The sequence below is a fragment of the Pinus tabuliformis genome, chromosome 9 (genome assembly GCF_031772625.1).
Source record: "Pinus tabuliformis cultivar Carrire ecotype Pingquan chromosome 9, CPIR1, whole genome shotgun sequence".
Taxonomy (NCBI): Eukaryota; Viridiplantae; Streptophyta; class Pinopsida; order Pinales; family Pinaceae; genus Pinus; species Pinus tabuliformis.
The window spans coordinates 1,990,951,421-1,990,972,513 of record NC_142307.1 but is presented as its reverse complement, the minus strand read 5'-3'; the positions used below and the strand labels follow the sequence as shown (position 1 = coordinate 1,990,972,513).

General features: G+C 41.2%; 1 protein-coding gene across 5 annotated transcripts in view; it reads right to left on the bottom strand.

The window, feature by feature from the left end:
* Positions 1–21,093, bottom strand: part of LOC149157005 (uncharacterized) — a 407,149-nt gene that overhangs the window by 88,448 nt on the left and 297,608 nt on the right. For all 5 annotated transcript variants that reach the window (XM_089445507.1, XM_089445506.1, XM_089445505.1 and 2 more), the window contains one exon: positions 1,177–1,227. In XM_089445507.1, coding sequence (XP_089301633.1) covers positions 1,177–1,227 — 51 coding nt within the window. The remainder of the gene's footprint in view (positions 1–1,176; positions 1,228–21,093) is intronic.

Sequence of the window (21,093 nt, the reverse complement as noted above, 5' to 3'; positions counted from 1 at the left end):
GGAACTGCCAGGAACAATTGGAACTGCCGAGAACTGCCAGAATAGTCGGGAAAGCTAATGTAGAGGATAGAAGCCAAAACTATCGGGAACATAGTCGGAACTGTCAGGAACAGTCGGGACTGCCAGGAAAGCTGACACAGAGGATAGAATCCAAAACTGACGGGAACTACCAGAACTACCAGAACAGCAGAGAAAGCTGACATAGAGGGTAGAAGCCGGAATTGTCGAGAACAGTCGGAACTGTCGAAACTGCCGAGAAAGCTGATGAAGAGGGTAGAAGAGGTGACACAAAAATATTCGGGGTTAGCTAATCTTGTTTCGGATCAGCTGAAATTATGCCGGGTGAAGTGAGATAAAACTCACTCAGATTTTCTGCCAATATTTTCTCTCTAAAGGACTGCTAGATGAGCATCCTAGATTTGTATTCAGATATTTCTCCTGCATAATAATAAAACCCTCATAGTTGTTGCACTGGTTTTCCCGCATTGGGTTTTTCCGGGGACTATTATGTCCAAAAATAAGTGTGTCCTATGTATCTTGTTCTTTGCTCTATTTTTTGTTTCATGAGATCAGATATTTAGTTAGTGTAGGTTGCAAAAGTAATTTGCTTCAGTATTCAGAAGAATAACTTGATGAATGTAATTTATAAATCAAGGAGGTGAAGTAAATTCAGATTCGCTGCAGTAGGGGTTCCTTTGAGCCTAGGAATTTTCACACACCCCACTTAGCTTCACTAGGAGTTAGCCTAGATGGAGGAGTTGAGATTTGAGTGACAGAAACTCAACTCGAAACTTTCCCCCAAGGCCACACCAAGTGGAGTTTAAAGATTTTCTCCATGATATCCAGGTGTGGATTCAGACAACAACAATATCCAACCACAAAATAGTGGGGAAACAGTTTCTAAGGTGACAATACCGACTGATCCCATTGTTGCTCTTAATCTAGAGTGCTTAGTTAGGTTTTGCACAAAGGTGCTAGATTTTGTAGTAACAAGTACCACTTGTACTATAGTGCATCCCTCACTTCACCATATATTAGTGCATTGACAAAGTTACTTTATCATTATGTATTCATTGTATTGTGTAATGGAGAACAATAAACATAGCTAGCTGCATAAAGAGTGATAGAGAACAACCCAATTCATGAAACATGCATTCAAAAGGAGTAAAAGAGCACCTAAGAGGGCCAAGCGGCAACCATATTACATCCCAACGGAATCTTGACAACCTACAGAGAAGAAAAACAATAATATTAGATTCAACTTAAAAGCTCAAAATAACAAGCGTCTATGAACGAAATCATTTTGGTACTTACGTGTTCAATGGTATAAATATGTGCAAATTCAAAAGGTTTCATATTGATACATGATGCTACAAGAATTTTATAAAATTAAAAAAGTACCATAATTTCCAAGGATCTTGTTATATACAAGCAACTAAAAATTGGAAAACTAGAGAAATTCTGTAAGGACTAAAAAAGTAAATGTAACAGTACAAGATTCATAAAAGATTGAGTATGGTCTATAGGCAAGTAGTGTAGCTCGAAGTACACGAAGATAGCTATGATTTGTATGCCACTATAAGAAATGAACTCTTTATCACTTTGATTTCAAAAAGTCATTTTAACTTCAAAGTTGCATCTTTTTAAAGGCACAATCTTTCATAACATGCTCAACAAGAGTGTCAGGTTTAGGCCTCTATAGAAGATTTCAATTTATTTCAAATCTTCGGAGGTAGCCATTTAAAAATGATTCACTTGTGTTTACATCCCATAAAGCTGAAATGGAGAAGAAATTTTGGGGCATTGTTCTTGTCACTAATCTCTAATTGGGTAACAGTAATTGTAGAGCTTCATCACTCACATGGCTTTCTTTGCAAAACATGGTCAACAATGTACATTTATAAGATTTCAATATGACATAGATAGGGAAAAGAAAATGAGATTGACATATGGTTCGGTCATTCAGGCAATGAAAATTGGAAGATTTAAAGGAACTAAAAGATTTTATTCACAAAGGGTTTGCATGGATAGTCATTGCCACACTACTAGATGCACATTCATATTCATTGATTCTATCATTCACTTCATCTTCTTCTTGTTTTCCCATTTCTTTAACCCTTTCATAGTATGGTTTAACAGCCTTGTCCTAATCATAATTGTCAAGCATCATTATGGTTCCAACTTCTTGATTTCAATCATCCTTTAAATTAGGATACAAAAAAATGTTCGGAAAGTTTTCAAACACATATACAAGATAGAACATGAGGTTAAAAGTCCAATTAAGGGCATCAAGGAAACCTGACTTGATTTCATTAATATTTAAATGGAATATTTTACATGCTAAGCAATTGACACTAACAAAAATCATTGTCAGTTGGTTTTGTAAATAGGATTTTCCATCACAATGTTCACAAAGTGTCCACCTCAGTTTGTCTAGATGTGATTAAACAAAGTTGAAGTCCAATGCACGATCGCAAACATATTAGCAAACATTCTTCAGGAACATTAATAGATCCTAATTTAAAGGGTTCCTTATATGGATAGATTGTCATTGGAGCCTTAATGATGTTGGAAAATTATGCTTCCGAGCTGAAAGTTAAATAATATTGCACATAATATGTGAAGGATAAAGATATAGGAAGGCAACAAAAAGAGGAAAATTCAAAATAGTAATGAAATCAGTTAAGATGAATGTACATCTAGTGATGTGGCAATGGTGAACCTTACATAGCCATCATATTCTATCTCAAAATGTTGGTGAAGGCCATATTGCGTTTATTCAAAATGCATCATGGAAAATGAAATTCATCATCTTAGCTTAGAAATTTCAAATGCAAAAGAAAGAATAAAACTGAAATTTATTTACAGTTGCCTAAATATTGCACAGAAACACTCATCTTCACTGTTTTATCACTCCTTTCCTATTCTTCATGCCTTCCTATATTTTAGCCTTTGCATATTTTCTATAATATGATTTAAGTTCCTGCTCCTAATCTTAATTACCTGGCATCATTCTGGTTGTTTATATAAATGATAATATAAATGGAGAGCAGCATCTACAGCTTCTGAGTTTCAGTTTGAGACTTTGAGAAAGAATCAGGTGGACATTAACCCATACTGTTAATTTTTGGTATGTTCTATGCTTAAGAGCAATTTACTTCAATTTCTTTATTAGCCCAATATCAATATCCAGTTTAGCAATCACATCAGCATGATAGTAAAATGCAGATAAAACATAAACATAAACAGTAGAAAACAAGCCAAGACAAGAGGACACAAGATGTGGCACCAGCCAGGGACAAACCCCAATGTGGGAAAACCCTTGATCAATTCTTCTTATATTCTTCAATAGTTCAGCAGAGAGAGATAGTACAAATTTACAAATCTGATCATTTATGACAGCAGCAGTAAAGCCTAGACCAGAAAAGTCAATGCTGATCAAACAGGATGGAAATCTTCCTCTAAGTAGCTCGGTCAAGCCCAGTCAACTTCGGCCTTCAACAGTAAGCTCAATCAGCCCAAAACACTGCTCATAATTCTGATTTCATTCCACTGTTGATTGCTGTTCTGGTTAGGGTACTTGTTGCAGCCCTAAACTCCCTTGACAGTCTCCAAACAGTCCCTAAGAGAGTTGCGGCATACCCTTGAGGAGTTCATCAATCCAGCAGCCCTCCACAAAACACTGCTGCAACATTGTTTGCACTGCTGTTTGCTGCACTCCTGGTTAGGGCACGTCCTGCAGCCCTAGTTCCACCACACAGTCAGCAAACAAGCCCTTGTAGGGCTGCGGTCCACCTTGGAGACCCTCCTCTCATGCCACACTGCCTCCTAAAGGTGTTGTCCACCCATGACAACCCTTAACACAACCTCCAGCTGTGTGCTATGGCCTGTGGCCTAGCACAACAGCTTGTTGTAGCTTTCGGCCTTCACAAATGTCACCCAAACAATCCCAAACAGCAGCGTTATCTTCCTCATGAACTAGCTGACTGCACTTGCCAGCACCCAACCGCATGCATATCCAGCTCTATGCTGACCTGTCTTCAACGAATTTCTTCTCCTTGTGGTTGCGGCTTCCCTGCCTAGCAAACACACCTAAACCCATGCCCTAGAGCAAACCGAAATTCCCACGCTGTCCTTAAGGCTCCTTCTTGCTGCAGCTAGGGCTTCCTCTTTGCTGCGGCTAGGGCTTCTTCTTTGTTGCGTCAAGGACTTCTTGCTGTGGCTAGGGCTTGATGTCCTTCTTTCCACCAAGTCCTCCTTTGGAGAAGACATACCCAAACGAGTGGAGAGAGAGATCATGAGATGATATGATGAAATAATGACTTGATGGTCTCCTCTTTTTATATGCAACGTTGAGGATGAGCTGGGGGTTAAAATGCTTGTTTTGCTTGCTGGCCGACCTTGACAATTTGTCAATAATACAAATAAATTCATATCTTCATTTTTACATGTCGGAATTGGATGATCAGCTATCATAAATAAGGTGACCCACATGGAGTTTGGCCCTAGTTGCCAATTTTAACACTCCCTCTCAACTAGTGAGAACTCCATCTGCTAATCCAACTAGCAGTCGGTCTATCTCTTCCATCAATGCACTGCTCTGCTCTACTGAACCATGAAGAAGAAGAAGTGATAGAAAATGTATCATACCATTCTCTACTGACCTGAAGTCAGTCCCAGATAAAAGAAAGTGTCTCATACCACTCCTATTGACCCGAAGTCAATTCCAATAGAGTGTGTCATACCACTCGTACTGACCCGAAGTCAGTTCCAATTGATCCTAAATCAATATCATCCTAGCATAGGGAGTACAGTAGTACATAATGTGTCCATCAATGGTACTACGGTTCCTATCCTCATTGTCCTACTCATTGTAAAGATGAGAGGTACTTCCCATGAGTCCCAGACTGCATGGGTAGGATGTCTCAGCAGGAGAAGGATGAACCACTCATCCTGCCTACATGTCGCCATGGGGTATCACAGGGGAAAGCTGAACCACTCACCCTATACACAGCGAACCACTAGGGGAAGGCTAAAGCACTGACCCTATGGTTGTTCATCGCTCCAAGTACCCCAAGCCTCTCAGAGCTCATAGAGCTCAATGTCCATATCATACAGGACCCTCAAAAGAGGGTCTCTCCACAACTCATAGTCGTTCTCGGAAAGTCAAGAATTTGACCTTTCCCAGGGGCTTTGTCAGAATGTCGGCAACCTTCTCATCCCAATGTGATGGAGCCTTATTGATCCTCGTTGTACCATATCCTGGATAAAGTGGCACCTGATATCTCTGTGCTTGGAGAAATCATGAAATACAAGATTCTCTGATAATCGAATCCCACTCTGGTTGTCATAGAGGATCGCGGTGGTATCCAGCACATGTCCAAACAGCTCTCTAAAGAGCTTCCTCAACTAGATAGCTTCACAGGAGGCCATACTCGCAAATATGTATTCGGCCTCAACAGCGCTCATGCCAACAGACTTCTGCTTCCTACTCATCCAGGATATCGAAGCAGAACCCAAAGAGAAACAACACCTAGAAGTGCTCTTGCGATCCACCACACTGTCACCCAATCAGCATCTGAATAACCATGCAGCCCCACATCTCTGGCAGTGTATCTCAGTCCGTGAGTAATTGTGCCCCGAAGATATCTCAGAAGATTCTTGGCACCAATATAATGTATATGATGAGGCTCAACCATATATTGGCTCAGTGTATTAACTGCAAAACATATATCCGGACGAGAGTTCACCAAGAACATCAACGCTCCTATGAATTGACAATACTCAGAAGCATTTCCCAATTCAGGTCCGGCAGCACTACCACGTAACTTCTTGAAGTTAAGTTCCATCAGGGTAGTCACAGGCTTGCAGTCCACTATCCCAAATCTTTCCAATATCTTCACAACATATTTTCCTTCAGATAGGAAAATTTCTCCTAGCTTTTGCCAGACCTCCAACCCTAGGAAGTATTGCATCAGTCCTAGGTCCTTCATCTCAAATTCAAAAGCCAACTCCCTCTTACCTTTGTGAATGAGGGTCTACACCTGTCAAAAAGAGCTCGTCCACATAAAGTACCAGTATGAGAGGTTTATAATCTTCAACCTTAAAGTAAAGGTTCGGATCGACTCCACTCCTAGTGAATCTTAGGTTCATCAGATAGCTATCAATCCTCTCATATCAAGCCCGGGGTGCTTGCTTCAAGCCATAGAGAGCCTTCTTCAACCAGATATATCGAAGTGGGTCAATTGCAATATATTTGTGGTCTTGCTATTACTTGAGAGGAATGGTCCCCTTGTAAGTTTTCATTCAACACATCCCGGACATATACCTTCATGCTCTACTTTGAACTCGGGCATACCTGTCACCATCTGTCTTACATCGGGAAGAGCATAATGAAGATGGGCAAACCTTCAGTACCATAGTTCAGATTGTAGAGATGTGTTGCAAGACATGGCTGCCAATGGACTTCATCCAACTTGATACAAAGAGTCAACCCGAAACCCAAGAGTAAAAGAATCTTTAAAATTTCTTTTCCAAACACATACCTTTCCATCAATGAATGCCACCTTGTATCCTTTATCTTCCATTGCCGAAATGGACACCAAGTTCTTCTTGAGATCAGGTACATAAAGAACTTCTTGTAAATGAATCGTGTTACCCTAATTCAATTGAGGGGTAACATTCCCTACACCCTTCACGGGATAGGTGGCATCATCTCCAAGAATAATCTCCAAGTTTGTCTCCTTCTCTATCAGATTAGAGAGAGCTTCCTTGTATCTGGTGAAGTGCCTTGAGGCACCACCATCAATTAGCCAATTCCCCAAGTGTCCAGAGGAGAGGTAGTGGAGAGGGCCGATATATGATAGTACTCCTTTTGCTTATTGTTAACAACATTTGATTCTTCATACCTTGGAGTTCCTTGCTTTCTTGGAGGGTTGACCATTTCCTTAATGTCCTGCATTTCTTTTTCCTTTGCCATTGAACCTGCAATTCCTTTGATTGTTGTTGTTGAAGTTGCCCCTGGAATGGTTATGATCATCATCATGTGATGTGTCCCTTCTATTTGAACACTCCCTTGCATAGTGGCCAAACTTATTGCAAACAAAACACGTTCCCTTCCTTCCACCCTTAGATCTGGGCTTTCCATTGAAATGACCTTTAGACACTGCATTATTTCTCCTTTTGGCGTGAGCGGAAAAAGCAGTGGGGTTGCCTCTATTAAAAGGCATTTCTTGCTCCACCATTCTTGTCTCTTATTGAATGCATCTTGACATCAATTCTTCAAATCCCAGAATTCGATCATTATTGAGAATAGTGGTTCTAAATACATACCACTCGGGTGGGAGTCCTCCAAGGGTAGTGATAGTAAGTTCCCTGTCAAGAATGACCTCTCCAATCGATAGAAGATCATTCTTGATTTCCATGGTCCTTAAAAAGTAGGATTGAATATCTCGTCCTTGCCCTTCTTAATATCCTCCAACTTATTTTTGAGTTTGCATCACTAACCTTGAACATGCTGACCAATCTGTCATAGATTTCCTTGGAGGTGTTTAGATCAGAGATGTAGGCCACCAAACGCTTGTCAATGGAATCTCTGATAATCTTCTTTGCTTTGACTTCAACCTTGTAGTACTTGTTCTTTGTAGCAACTAGTGCATTTGAAGGAGGCTTAAGGATTTTACCCCTCACATATTCCAACACTTCTTGTTCTTCCAAGTTAGATCAAGAGACATCTTCCATCCACGATAATCATACTTTTCACGGAGCTTGTCTTCAACCGGGAAGTGGGATGAGGAACCCATTGAGCCTTTGTCCTTGTCCAACTGTATTCAACGATTACTCTTTCGTTCTTGCTTGGGCTTTGTCTTCACCTCAGCTTTGATACCATGTTAATTTTTGGTATGTTCTATGCTTAAGAGAAATTTACTTCAATTTCTTTATTAGCCCAATATCAATATCCAGTTTAGCAATCACATCAGCATGATAGTAAAATGCAGATAGAACATAAACATAAACAGTAGAAGACAAGCCAAGACAAGAGGACACAAGATGTGGCACCAGCCAGGGACAAACCCCAATGTGGGGAAACCCTTGATCAATTCTTCTTATATTCTTCAATAGTTCAGCAAAGAGAGATAGTACAAATTTACAAATCTGATAATTTATAACAGCAGCAGTAAAGCCTAGACCAGAAAAGTCAATGTTGATCAAATAGGATGGAAATCTTCCTCTAAGTAGCTCGATCAAGCTCAATCAACTTCGGCCTTCAACAGTAAGCTCAATCAATCCAAAACACATCTCATAATTCTGATTTCATTCCACTGTTGATTGTTGTTCTGGTTAGGGTACTTGTTGCAGCCCTAAACTCCCTTGACAGTCTCCAAACAGTCCCTAATAGAGCTTCAGCATACCCTTGAGTAGTTCATCAATCCAGCAGCCCTCCACAAAACAGTGTTGCAACATTGTTTGCACTACTGTTTGTTGTACTCCTGGTTAGGGCATGTCCTACAGCCCTAGTTCCACCACACAATCAACAAACAAGCCCTTATAGGGTTGTGGTCCACCTTGGAGACCTTCCTCTCATGCCACACTGCCTCCTAAAAGTATTGTCCACCCATGACAGCCCTCAACACAACCTCCAGTTGTGTGTTATGGCCTGCGGCCTAGCACAACAACCTGTTGTAGCTTTCAACCTTCACAAATGTCACCCAAAAAATCAGAAACAACAACGTTATCTTCCTCATGAACTAGTTGACAGCACTTGCCAGCACCCAACTGCGTGCATATCCAGCTCTGTGTTGACCTGTCTTCAACGAATTTCTTCTCCTTGTGGCCGCAGCTTCCCTTCCTAGCAAACTCACCTAAACCCATGCCTTAGAGCAGCCTCTTTCACCACGCTGTCACCTATAGCAAACCGAAATACCCGCACTATCCTTAAGGCTCCTTCTTGCTGTGGCTAGGGCTTGAGGTCCTTCTTTCCACCAAGTCCTCCTTTGGAGAAGACATACCCAAACGAGTGGAGAGAGAGATCATGAGATGATATGATGAAATAATGACTTGATGGTCTCCTCTTTTTATATGCAATGTTGAAGATGAGCAGGTGGGTTAAAATGCTTTTTTGCTTGTTGGTCAACCTTGACAATTTGTCAATAATACAAATAAATTCATATCTTCATTTTTACATGTCGGAATCGGATGATCTTTAGATCAATCCTACACCTCTTGGAGAGAGGAATCCAAGAAAAATATCAGTTGTCATAAATAAGGTGACCCACATGGAGTTTGGCCCTAGTTGCCAATTTTAACACATACATATAGCTACACAGAGATCGAGTTGTTTATTTCCAACATTCAAGACACTAGAAATGAATATTAATGCAATTCTTTCCACTGTATTTGAAAATTCAAAGCAAAGGATGAATTTGTTTTCAAAGAATGTATTATAAATCATGTCGACTATTCTCCATCAGCATCCTCAGCTAGAAAATGTGAAAATTCTACCACTGCAGCAACTGATTTACTTTTCCTACTTATTTCATCATAACTTATTCATGAAATTACTTCAACAACCATTAAAATAAATATTGTTGCAGATATCACATCATAATACAGAAACAAAATATGCACATATTAACATAGTTCTTTTGGACTAATGTCCCCGGAAAAACCCAATGTGGGAAAACTAGTGCAGCAAGGGATAAGCAATTTTCTTGTACAACAGGATGCCAAACTAGCTTACCCACAGATAGACAAACTTCCAGCACTTCCCTAAACCCAGCATAGGCCCTACTGACCTCTGCTACAACCTGAAACCCTCTGCATCAACCTACTGAGGCCTTGCGCAGCCACTCTGGGCTTTTGCGTCACTCCTGCAGCCTCTGTGTGGATGACGAAGGCGCTTCTGGCTCTGTGCAATCTCCGTTGCCTCTGCGTGGCTTTCTCTGGCTCTGCATCTGTCTCTTTTTTGCTTATCTCCCGTCTCTTTGTTCCATACTTGCTGCCTCCTGACTGCTCTCCAGACCACTAGTTCAATTTCTCAGCAAACCCCGCTCCAGAAATTGAACTGACTGGTCTCCCTCAGTATGTTCCCCAACTCCCCCTCAAGCCTCCTCTTCTACTTCTTATGTTGACATCTCAACGGCCGAGATTAAGTCCCTAATTAACAGCTAAGATTAGATCTGGCTTTATCCATGTCTTTTGGACCATTCTAACACAGATCCATATTAATGCACATTCATTAAAAATATTAATTATTTTAATATCTCCTGATCTGTTTAGAATATGCCCAAACCCTTTTTGGGTATTAGAGATCTCATGTGCCCCAACCTCTCCACCAACTTTCGTGGCTAGAACACATCCGATGCTACCCCAAATCAATACTCCCTCTTAGCGAGGACTGTGCTCTAGCAATACTCCTCATTGAGTATTTACTCTGATCATCCGGCATCAGTACTTGTGTTGATTCTAGGCCTCCCTACCCAACATCCTCTGCACTGTTGCATCCTGTATTGTTGCCCATGGTTCTGCCACTGCCACTGCTGCATCTGTATGACAACTCCCTATGCATCTGTGCTATTGCTAGTCCTTTTTCCCAGCACTGCATCTGCACTGCACCTTCCTCTGCATCTGTGTTGTTGTTGGTCCTTTCTCCCAACACTGCATCTGTGTTGTTGTTGGTCCTTTCTCCCAACACTGCATCTGCACTGCAACTCCCTTTGCATTTGTGTTGTTGTTGGTCTTTTCTCCCAACATTGCATCTGCACTGCCACTCCCTCTTCATTCATGCTGCTAACACACTACTTCTGAAAGGGGTTCTTTACCCTCCCCATATTTTCTCTGAAGTAGTCAAATTTTGACTTTCCAAGGGCCTTGGTGAGGATATCTGCCACTTGTTCCCCTGTAGGAGTGTAGCTCAACGGTACAGCTCCATGTTGTACACAATCTCTAACAAAGTGACACCGGATATCAATATGCTTTGACCTATCATGAAATACTGGATTCTCAGAGAGTTTGATGCAACTCTGATTATCACACATGATCCTAGGCACCTCCATATTTCTTCTGAATAGGTTTACCAGCAGTTTTCTGAGCCATATGGCCTCACACGAAGTTGTGCTTGCTGCCATATATTCTGCCTTAGACGAGCTCAGAGCCACAGACTTCTGTTTCCTACTGCAAAAGGAGGTTATTCCTAATCCAATGTTGAAACAGTACCTAGAGGTACTTTTCCGATCCACTGAACTTCCTGCCCAATCTGCATCAGTAAATCCACTCAACCTAATATCCTTCCCCTTGTTGTACAAGAGCCCATAATCAATTGTTCCCTGTAAATACCTGAGAACGAGCTTGGTTGCTGCCCAGTGAGCCCTCTTTGGTTCCACCATGAATTGACTGAGGGTATTGACAGCGTAGCAAATATCTGGCCTGGTATTGACTAGATACATCAAGGACCCTATGAGCTATCAGTATAGGGTGGGATCGACATCCATGTCTTCTGATGCATCAATCTTCTTCCAGTTGGTGATCATTGGCATGGCCATAGGTCTACAGTCTTCCATCCCGAACCTTTTCAGAATTTATGTAGCATGCCTTCCTTGCCCAAGGAAGATTTCTCCTTTCTGCTGCCAAACTTCCAACCCCAGAAACTAGTGCATTCGTCCTAGATCCTTCATATTGAACTCTGTGGCTCGATTCTACTTGCAGTCTTCAATGAGTCTGGATGATCCTGTCAAGAAGAGATCATCCACATATAATACTAAAATAAGTGGCTCATTCTCTATGACCAGATAGTAGAGATTCGGATCCGCGTCACTCTTGACAAACCCCATTTCTGCAAGTAGCCATCTATTCGACCATACCACACTCTTGGTGCCTGCTTCAGCCCATACAAGGCTTTCTTCGGTCTGCATACTGTTGGAAATACTCGGGGGGTGAATCGGTATTTCTTTTTCAATTGTTATTTTACCAGTTAAAACATTTATATTCAGAACACAATATGAACAACAAGAATAAATTCCTTTATTAATATAATCTTTGCAATAACATAGATACAATATATATATAATTCCAATCTGTTGCCAAGCACCAACTTGGACTTTTGTGAGGCTCCAACCTCCAGAGCACCAACTTTGTTTTGTCAAGGCACCAACCTTGGACTTAGGAGCACCAACTCCCAGGACACCAATCCTTCCAGTTCTGAGGCACCAACCTCAAGGACACCAATCCTTCCAACTTCTGAGGCACCAACCCCAAGGGCTCCGACCCAATCTTGTCAAGGCATGTTTGATAGTAATATTCTGCTCTCAGAACTCTTCTTTACTGAGTTCTGTCTGCTTACAGCTTCACTGTAGTCTCCATGCTACAGCGTTAATGGCAACCAGTCTTCATATGAAGGAGTCTTTACAACTCTTCATACTCTTCACACAGAGTCTGCAAGAGTTATCTCATGATGATATCAAATAGCCATCATGATCTCCAATACTGTCCCCACACAACTTCAGTGAGTCTACAATTAGCTGCACTAAGCTCTGCACAAGAACCAATTCTTTGTTTCAAGCCTTTGTTCTACCAGTCACAGTAAATGCTTCAGGGGTGACTGCTTCTCACTGTTCTCTGCTATTGAAATCTCTTACTTCCCAGAAATACATTCACATATGCTTTAATACCAGTGCTGGCTACTGCTCCCTTCAAACGATGTCAGATAAAACTTTATTTATCTCATCACAGAATTGTACTTCAGAATGCATTATGTACCTGATTAATTCATCGTTGGTCTGAGCCTTTCACAAGTTAGCCCGATCAACAGAGTTGCTCGTCCGTCAGCTTCCTCCTGTCCTGTTGGGCCTTCGGTTGCCTCTATCTCTTCCAATTTGCCAACAACCACTCATAAAGGCAATTCTCTGTTTTCTTATACTGATACACCTTACCTTTGGCTTCCCTTTCGCTCGCTTGAACTTTCGCTTCCTCTGTGCTCGCTCGACCTTTTGGCTTCCTCCTTTGATCGCTTGATCTTCGGCTTCCCAATCTCTGGCTTCCTCTGTCTCTTCGTGTTCACCAACGCTCATAGGACACGTTAATTCAGAAGAGAGGCCATATTATAATATTGCATATTAAAGAAATAACTATATCAGAGAGGCCCCCCTTTTTTTTCAATATTCATACAATGGACCCAAACCTATCAGAAGCGTTTATTTGACTTTAAGCCCCGGGGAACACATTTATCGAAACCACAGGAATACACGGAAATACACCCTCCGAACACATAAGGTTGGACTTCAAATGCATTACGCCCGCATCTATAACTTCATCGGGTCCACTCCTCCACAACTTTATCGCAATCGGCAGATTTGCACATAACATAGCCACTTCCCCTTCTGCCGACGGAATGGATGCGACATACAATGAATTTTTTTTAATGAATCCATCAGGTCCATATGTATATATCGCAATCGGCGCTTTAGAGTGTGGCAAGGCTTTACAATATATGTGATATGTGACGAATGCGATAATATATTAAATCATATTGCAATGGTGTAGTCGGGTCCGCGTTATTATTGCAATCGCAGTTTTAACGTGACAAGGGTTTTAAACGATATGATACATAACTCTCGATATGACGGACACAATATACCATTAGGGCGTGATATAATAGGATCATCAGGTCCGCAACTGTATATCGCAGTCGGGGGTTTCAGGGGTGACAGCCCTTCATAAATTGCGATATGAGAGTCCCGATAAGCGGACGCGATGTTATTAAGGGTTGTTGCTATAACCTGTTCGGGTCTGTGTATATACTCCTCCGCTCTTAACTTAACCCATAACCCTTTATCCCCTTTAAATCTATTATAACCCTCGTATAATGGGAATATACACAAACACATGGGAATTTGCATTTTCCGCTTTTCCATAGCCTTGGCGCGTTTATCGATGCTTACCTTTATTAGGCTCATTCTCCACCGTAGATTAACTTGCGCTAGATCCAACGGTCAACACTTAACTTTAACCCATTTCTTGATTTCTGCCAATATTATATTACATCATATTGTAATGGTCCGTGGGTCCATATATATATATATATATATATATATATATCGGGGGTTTTGGGTAGTGGCACATAACAGAACCTGCCAATATGATTTCTCCGATATATATACTACTCCGCTATATTATATACTTTAACCCGATATATACTCCTCCTCTCTTTTCTGGTCTGATATGACTCTGTGATGGCTTCCGATGCACTGCTCCAATAGCTCTTCTCTGACATTCCTCCGATATCGCATGATATGGCTCCTCTGTTAACTGCTCTTCCGTTGGCTTCTCCTCCTAATGTGTGTTTCTCTTTGTTTCTGGTGGCTTCCTCCACTTATGCACCTCCAATATGTGTTTCTCTTTGTTTCTCGTGGCTTTCAATGACCTCTTCTCTGCTTTGATAGCTCTTATGACTTTCGATATTCTCTCCAATGGCTTGACTGTCTTAGCTTTCCTCTGGTTTCTCCTCATGGCTTCTTGCTCCGCTTCTCCTAGAATATTGCCATATTGACATCAATGACAATCTAGGTCAACAATCTCCCCCTTTGTTATTGATGGCAATATTCTTCTTCTCTCCCCCTTTGACATCAATGGCAAAGGAGTGCTCAGGGACTCCCCCTATCAAACTGCTTCTGTTCTTTATGAATAGTAGATCTTCATGAGTATGTTACTCCCCCTATAATAGTGCTCTTCTTTTTACTCAAGATAGAGGGATTGATGCTTTATCATCAATTAGCACATTATCCCCTCTTCATGTCTCAGAACTACTTTATCATGGCTTCAACAATGCTTAAGGATGCTCCACTTCAATGCTTTCAAACAGATTGCAAATAGACACACACCAAATGATCAAGTCCAGGTTTTTATGCTTCAATCCATATTCTGTTGTCTCCACAGTCAGAATTAAGAGGCCTTCATAGTCCGAATCAAGAGAAAATGCCACTGAAATTGTCTTTCTTGCTATCTCTCTTTAGATTAGAGTTCCTTTGTATTTCTATGCTTCTCCTTAAGTTACTAAGCTATATTCGACTGCACAACATTCTCCTTTCTATAGTCTTTTGATGAGCCATCTTTTCCTTGTGTTCTTGAAAAAAAAGATCTCTGCAAGTTATCTCCACGAGCAGATTTTGATATCCAATCTGTGATTGTCTTTTATATTCTTTTTACTAATTGGGATCTTTTTGCAATGCTTCAGTTTTGTCAAATGCTGCCAACTGCTCTTGCTTCATGCTTCATTCCCAGATGTATCTATTTGTTTGGAGGTTGGCTCTATTTGTGTCCATAATTTACCTGTTCTCAGATTCAATCGCTGAGTCGAGACATAAACTTCTGTGATAACAGCAACATGGTTATTTGCCCTATTTCTCTAGTATTACATGACACTCTATTGTTCCAATTTCTACTTAGTGATCAAGTGGAAAACATCTTCAACACCAGTCCAAAGAATAGTTAAGAGATCAAGTTCTTCAATGGAGTGTTCCTGAGAAATGATCTTTGTCAATGATGATTGTTAATATAGCTCAACAAGGATTTCATAAGGACCCTTTCAATAATAGCTTCTGCAATAATGATCAAGAATCACAGGCTCCCCTAATTGTATGCATCATCTCTTTTGGCAGAGTCTTCCCATCAAATGCTTAGATTATCAAAAATCAAGTCAATAACATGTGTTGTTGGCTAGAGAGTTCAAGGGACTTTCGGATTGTATTTGCTTCCTTCTCCATACTTGTGCAAATTTCTTCTTTTGCATGGTTCTAGCTTGTGTAAGAGCCCAAGTTAAGTTACAATCATGTGCCATATGACCAATGCTATGACACTTGAAGCATTCTACATTGTTCATGAATAAAAATTCATGATTTCTTCCTGCTAAATTGTTCCTTGGAAATTGTTGGGGACCAATATATCTATCTTTACGATATGGTTGGGGACCATAACATCTATCTTTATGATATGCTTTACAATCTTTTGCCATGTAATCAAAGTTTGTACAAGAATAACAATAACCAAGAAATAAACTTTGGTACGTGCGAGATGGAGATTTCCTTGATGTACTTCTGAAGTCTTTCTGTCTTGAGTTCCTTTGATGATAACCATTGCTTCTAGCATCCTTAACATTATCCACATTTCTTCTTGGAGCAGGATTTCTTCCATCGTTGCCTTGATTTTTCTCCTTGCCTTTATTGGAACTCGAAGCATCACCATTTCTTTTTGGCTTATTCACATCCCTTTTGTTTGAAGCATTATCATTCTTGTTTGAGGATTCACCTGCATACCCAAGACCTGATTTATCAAATGGACATCTTTGATGGCTGAGCATGTCATCCAAGGCTTGAGAGCTCTTCAAGGTTTTGTTCATCCCTTCAACCTTTTTCCTAAGGAAGACAATCTCTTCTTCCAATCTTTCACACTCATTATTCTTCTTAGCAAGTTGTTTCTCAGTTTCTTCCTTGATATGAGTAGCTTCATTTGCTTCTCTTTTAAGGGAGATGATATCTGACTTCTTTTTGAAGATTTCTTCATTTTCCTTTGCTAGACTGCTCTCCATTTCTTCCTTGATCCTTGTAGCTTTACATGTTTCAGTCTTGAGAAGTTTGATGTTAGATTTTAATTTGGAAATTTCTTCATCCTTTGCTTTTAGTTGACATATCATGGTGTTTTTCTCTTTTCCTGCTTCATCAACCTGTTCTTATATGATTTCCAATGCTTCCATTGTCTTCTCAACTCCTTCTGCTAACTTTCTTGCTTCTTGTAGTTTAGATTTGAGAGAGGAGACCTCTACCTTGTACTGTCCAATCTCTACTTCAAGTTTGTTCAAGCTCTTGTGCCTTTGTTCGAGTTGACTTGACAAGGCATCTTCTCGTCTCTTTGCTTTATCCAATTGATTTTTCATGGATATGACTTCTTCATAATGCTTTCTTTTGTTTTGATGAAATTCTTCCTTAATTTTGGTGAGCTCCTTATCTCTTTCTTGTATTTGAAGCTTGACAAGGTCAACTTCCTGTTATCACCCCAAGAAACTCTCCTAGGTTGTAGCTTGAAGATGCTCGGGAACATTACAAATTCAACTTAATGTTAGAAATGGATGAATGGAATGAATGATGCTTGTTCAAGCCAGATAACCACTTCTACTATGCTTAACTCCAGAAATGCGTGAACACCCCCTGACTACAAGGCTTTAGACCACCAATTACTCATAGTTCAGAGATTGGGTGAATGTGGAGAATACTGACCACACCAACAGATGCACAAGACCTTGTGATGGCTGGCTGCAACCAATAAAGAGGTCTGCAAATCTAGTTCCCTAGTGCACAAACAGGATGACAGCTCTCTGTCACTAAGTGAAAAGAAACCTGATTAACACATTCATTGATACATGCAAGATTTAACAACAGAGGTGGGATGACAGCTCCTCTAGTGCTAAACATCAAGAGTTCAGGAAAATTGCATATCAGGCACAGCCTGAAAAAGAATAAAAATGGAAAGTGAGCAACTAACAGCAAAAAAAGCTTGTATTAGCTAGAAATGAAGACGAGACGCTACAAGTATCAAAGTAGTTACAGTCTCCAGAAATTGAACCTTACATCAAAACAACAACCATCAACCTTGATTACATCTGATTTCTGGGTATATATAGAGTTTCATTACAGAGGCACTCGGCCATTCTAGGTATGGAGGGGTCATAATTGACCACCAACCGCTTTAAATGACTGATGGAGTCTTCTGGTGCGATTACTTGTTGTAGTGGATAAATTGATCTTCTCGGGTGCTCTGCTGTCCTTTCAGGCGGCTGTAGCGTCCTTATTCACTAAGTCCCATAACTGATAAATGCAGCTACTTACTCATGCTTGGTCCTTCTTCTTCTCGGCCTTACTATCTCTTGAATGTGGTTGTTGAGGGACTACTTCAAACAGTACTGAGAACTGGTTATGTTCGTCCTTCGGGTGCGCAGAGCCGTTAAGGGATGTGGACTACATAGCAGGTGGACGAATTGGATGGAGGAACAAGATTGGCCGTCGGATTGAGCAGATGGACGGCGGATATGGCTTGGCGGGAGGTATTGGGAGGAAGCAGGAGCAAGGCGATCATGAGCTGTTGGATCTCGGGTGGGCAGATCCAACGGTCATCGGGCGGAGGAGACGTGCGGGATTTAACGAGCGAGGACGGAGGACGGGCGGTAAACGGTATTGCCCGCACCACTTTCGGACGATGGGTGGTAAAGGTACGAGGGCGTGCGATACCATTCGGATGGTGACGCGTGGCGGTGGGGGAAAACGAAAACCACTTTTCATCGTGAGTTAACATGCTGTCACTTCGCGAGTGTGGGAACAGCGAACGCCGTCCGATCGTGGCGGAGGTGATCGGACGGTGGGGAACCAAACGGGCAGGTTATTCATCGAATGTGGCGGGGAACCGTTAGATCGGGATGCGGCGATCGACGGCTATGATTTAAAGGCGACTATGAGTTACGGAGGCGCGGGGTCATGTGGAGGCGGTGCTATGGGGCTTTGAACTTAGCGCTTTGGGGCTTGAAGAAACAAGGGCTTATGCCGAGTTTTGGAGAAAAACAGAGATGGCGGGGTTAAGGGAGAGTAAGTGAAATGAAGGAGAAGAGGGAAGATGACTGCTATGAGTTCTCTTTTGAGCATAAACACATGGCCAAGCTTGTATTTGGCCCTCCAAATGTCAAGATATGTAACAGAGCTAACACTGGCTCCTTCTGGGAATGAGATCCTCCCTGTGAGGTCTCAAGAACCGCAGATCATTGCCTTTCCTGTGGAAACAAATTAGCAAAAGTTCCTAGTGTTCCATTGGGCATGGACTCTAACTGGGCCTACACTAAAACTGATAAAATAACATATTTACAACCTTAAGGCCGAAACACCTTAAGCAACGTAAATTTTTAAAAACCGTCCATTAATTGGGCCATCAAAAACTACTTCCCCCTTCATGCTTTGCAGCATGAAAGTATTGTTCCCTTGGATCTGAGAATTGATGAAAGGCCCTGTCCAAAAAGCATCAAACTTCCCATGGTTACCTTTCTTCTCTTTTAGTGCATCCCATTTCAGAACCAAATCTCCAACCTGAAAATTATCTGTCTTGGCCTTTCTGTCGAAAGCTTCCTTGATTCTCTGCTAATATGTTGCTGAACTTTCAACCAGTTGTTCTCTGATTTGATGTGCCTCTACTAAATCAGTGATTCTTTTTGCCATGTCTTCTTCCTCACCCTGCTCTTCTTGCAAGAATTTTGCCACAGGGAGGGTTAACTGAATTGGGAATACAGCCTCAGTGCCATATACCAGCTTGAAAGGAGAATTCCCTGTGGATTTCTTGGTGGTCACTCTGTCAGCCCACAGTGCATATTTGAGCTTAGAATCCCAATTCTTTTTCTTATCTTGCAGCAGCTTTTTAATTATCCTTATCAGGCTTTTGTTGGAAGATTCTGCCAGACCATTACCTTGAGGGTAATATGAGGTGGAATGAACCAGCTTAATGCCCATTGAGTCACACATGTCCACCAATTCTTTTGCCCTGAAGGCTGCTGCATTGTCTGTGATCAATTTATGTGGACAACCAAATCTGGTGAAGATATTCTCTGTCAAGAACTTCATGACCACATTATGGTCAGCTTTTCTGGTAGGGATGGCCTCAATCCATTTAGTGAAATAATCAGTGGCAACTAAGATCCATCTGTGCTGGCCACTGGAATGTGGATTGATTTCTCCAATGAAATCCAAGCCCCACTGCTGAAAAGGGCCACTAGCATGTATGGGTTTTAAGGGCAGGGACTTCAATTGTTGTTTTCCCTCAAATCTTTGGCACCTGTCATAGGATTTAACAAATAAGAAGACATCAGAAAATAAGGTGGGCCAATAGTATCCAACTCTGAGAATCTTATGGGCTGTAGTTTTCCAATAATGATGCCCTCCACACAAGCTGGAACGAAATTGCTGCATGACTTCAATGGATTGTTCTTTGTACAGACACCTCAAAAGAATTCCAGAGGGGTTCCTCCAGTAGAGCAGATTTTCATGAATGTAATAATTGGCTGCCCTAAGTTTAACAGTTCTGGCTTGGCTTGAACTAAGGGTCGAAGGAATTTCTAGCTTTAGCAAAAATTGAGCTATTGCAGAATACCAACCACAAGCTAAATTTTTTGCCAATGACTGATTTTTCCTAGTTCAGCTGCTTCTTCTTCTGTCTGACCATTCTCTGGGACTGTGCTCATGAGATTCATGTCCAGCGTTTTGCAATTTTCTTCTGCCATCAATCTAGCAAGGCCTTGACCTCTGACAAGCTTAGTGGGCTTCAATTCTATGTTAAATTCAATAAGCTTTGCAATGCATTTAGCCCTTCTTCCATCAGCATCAGGCTGTGTCAGCACGTCTTTTATTGAAGTAGAAGGTACAAATGCAATTATCTTGGAATGCAGAATGTAAATTCTGAAAGCTTTCAAATACTTGATAAAAGCATATGCCTGCTTTTCAATGATATCATAGTTCAGCTCAGCATCCCTTAATGTTTTGCTGAAAAAGGCCACTGGATGCTCTAAGCCTTCCTCATTTGCTTGCAATAAAACTGCTGCAAGGGTGTCTTCAGAGGCAAATGAAAATATATGGAACTCCTTGCTGTAATCTGGACTTCTTAAAGTGGGAGCTTCCATAATAGCTTTCTTAATGGACTCAAAGGATCTTCTTGCTGCATCAGTCCATTTGATCTCCGACCCCTTTCTCAACATGGAGGTAATGTGCTTTACAAGTTCTGCAAAATTTGGGATAAACCTCCTTACAAAATTAATCTTGCCCAGAAAGGACTGGATATCCTTCTTTGATCTCGGGACAGACAAGGTTTGTATTGCTCTTACTCTTTCTGGGTCAATCCTGACACCTGCAGCAGAAACAACATGTCCTAACAGCTTGCCCTCTTCTAAAGCAAACTGTGACTTTTTAGGATTCATTGAAATCCCAAACCTCCTACACTTCAGGAACACCCTTTTCAAATGCTGCAAATGGTCATGATGGTTGCTAGAGTACACTGTTATATCGTCTAGGTAGATAAGGACAT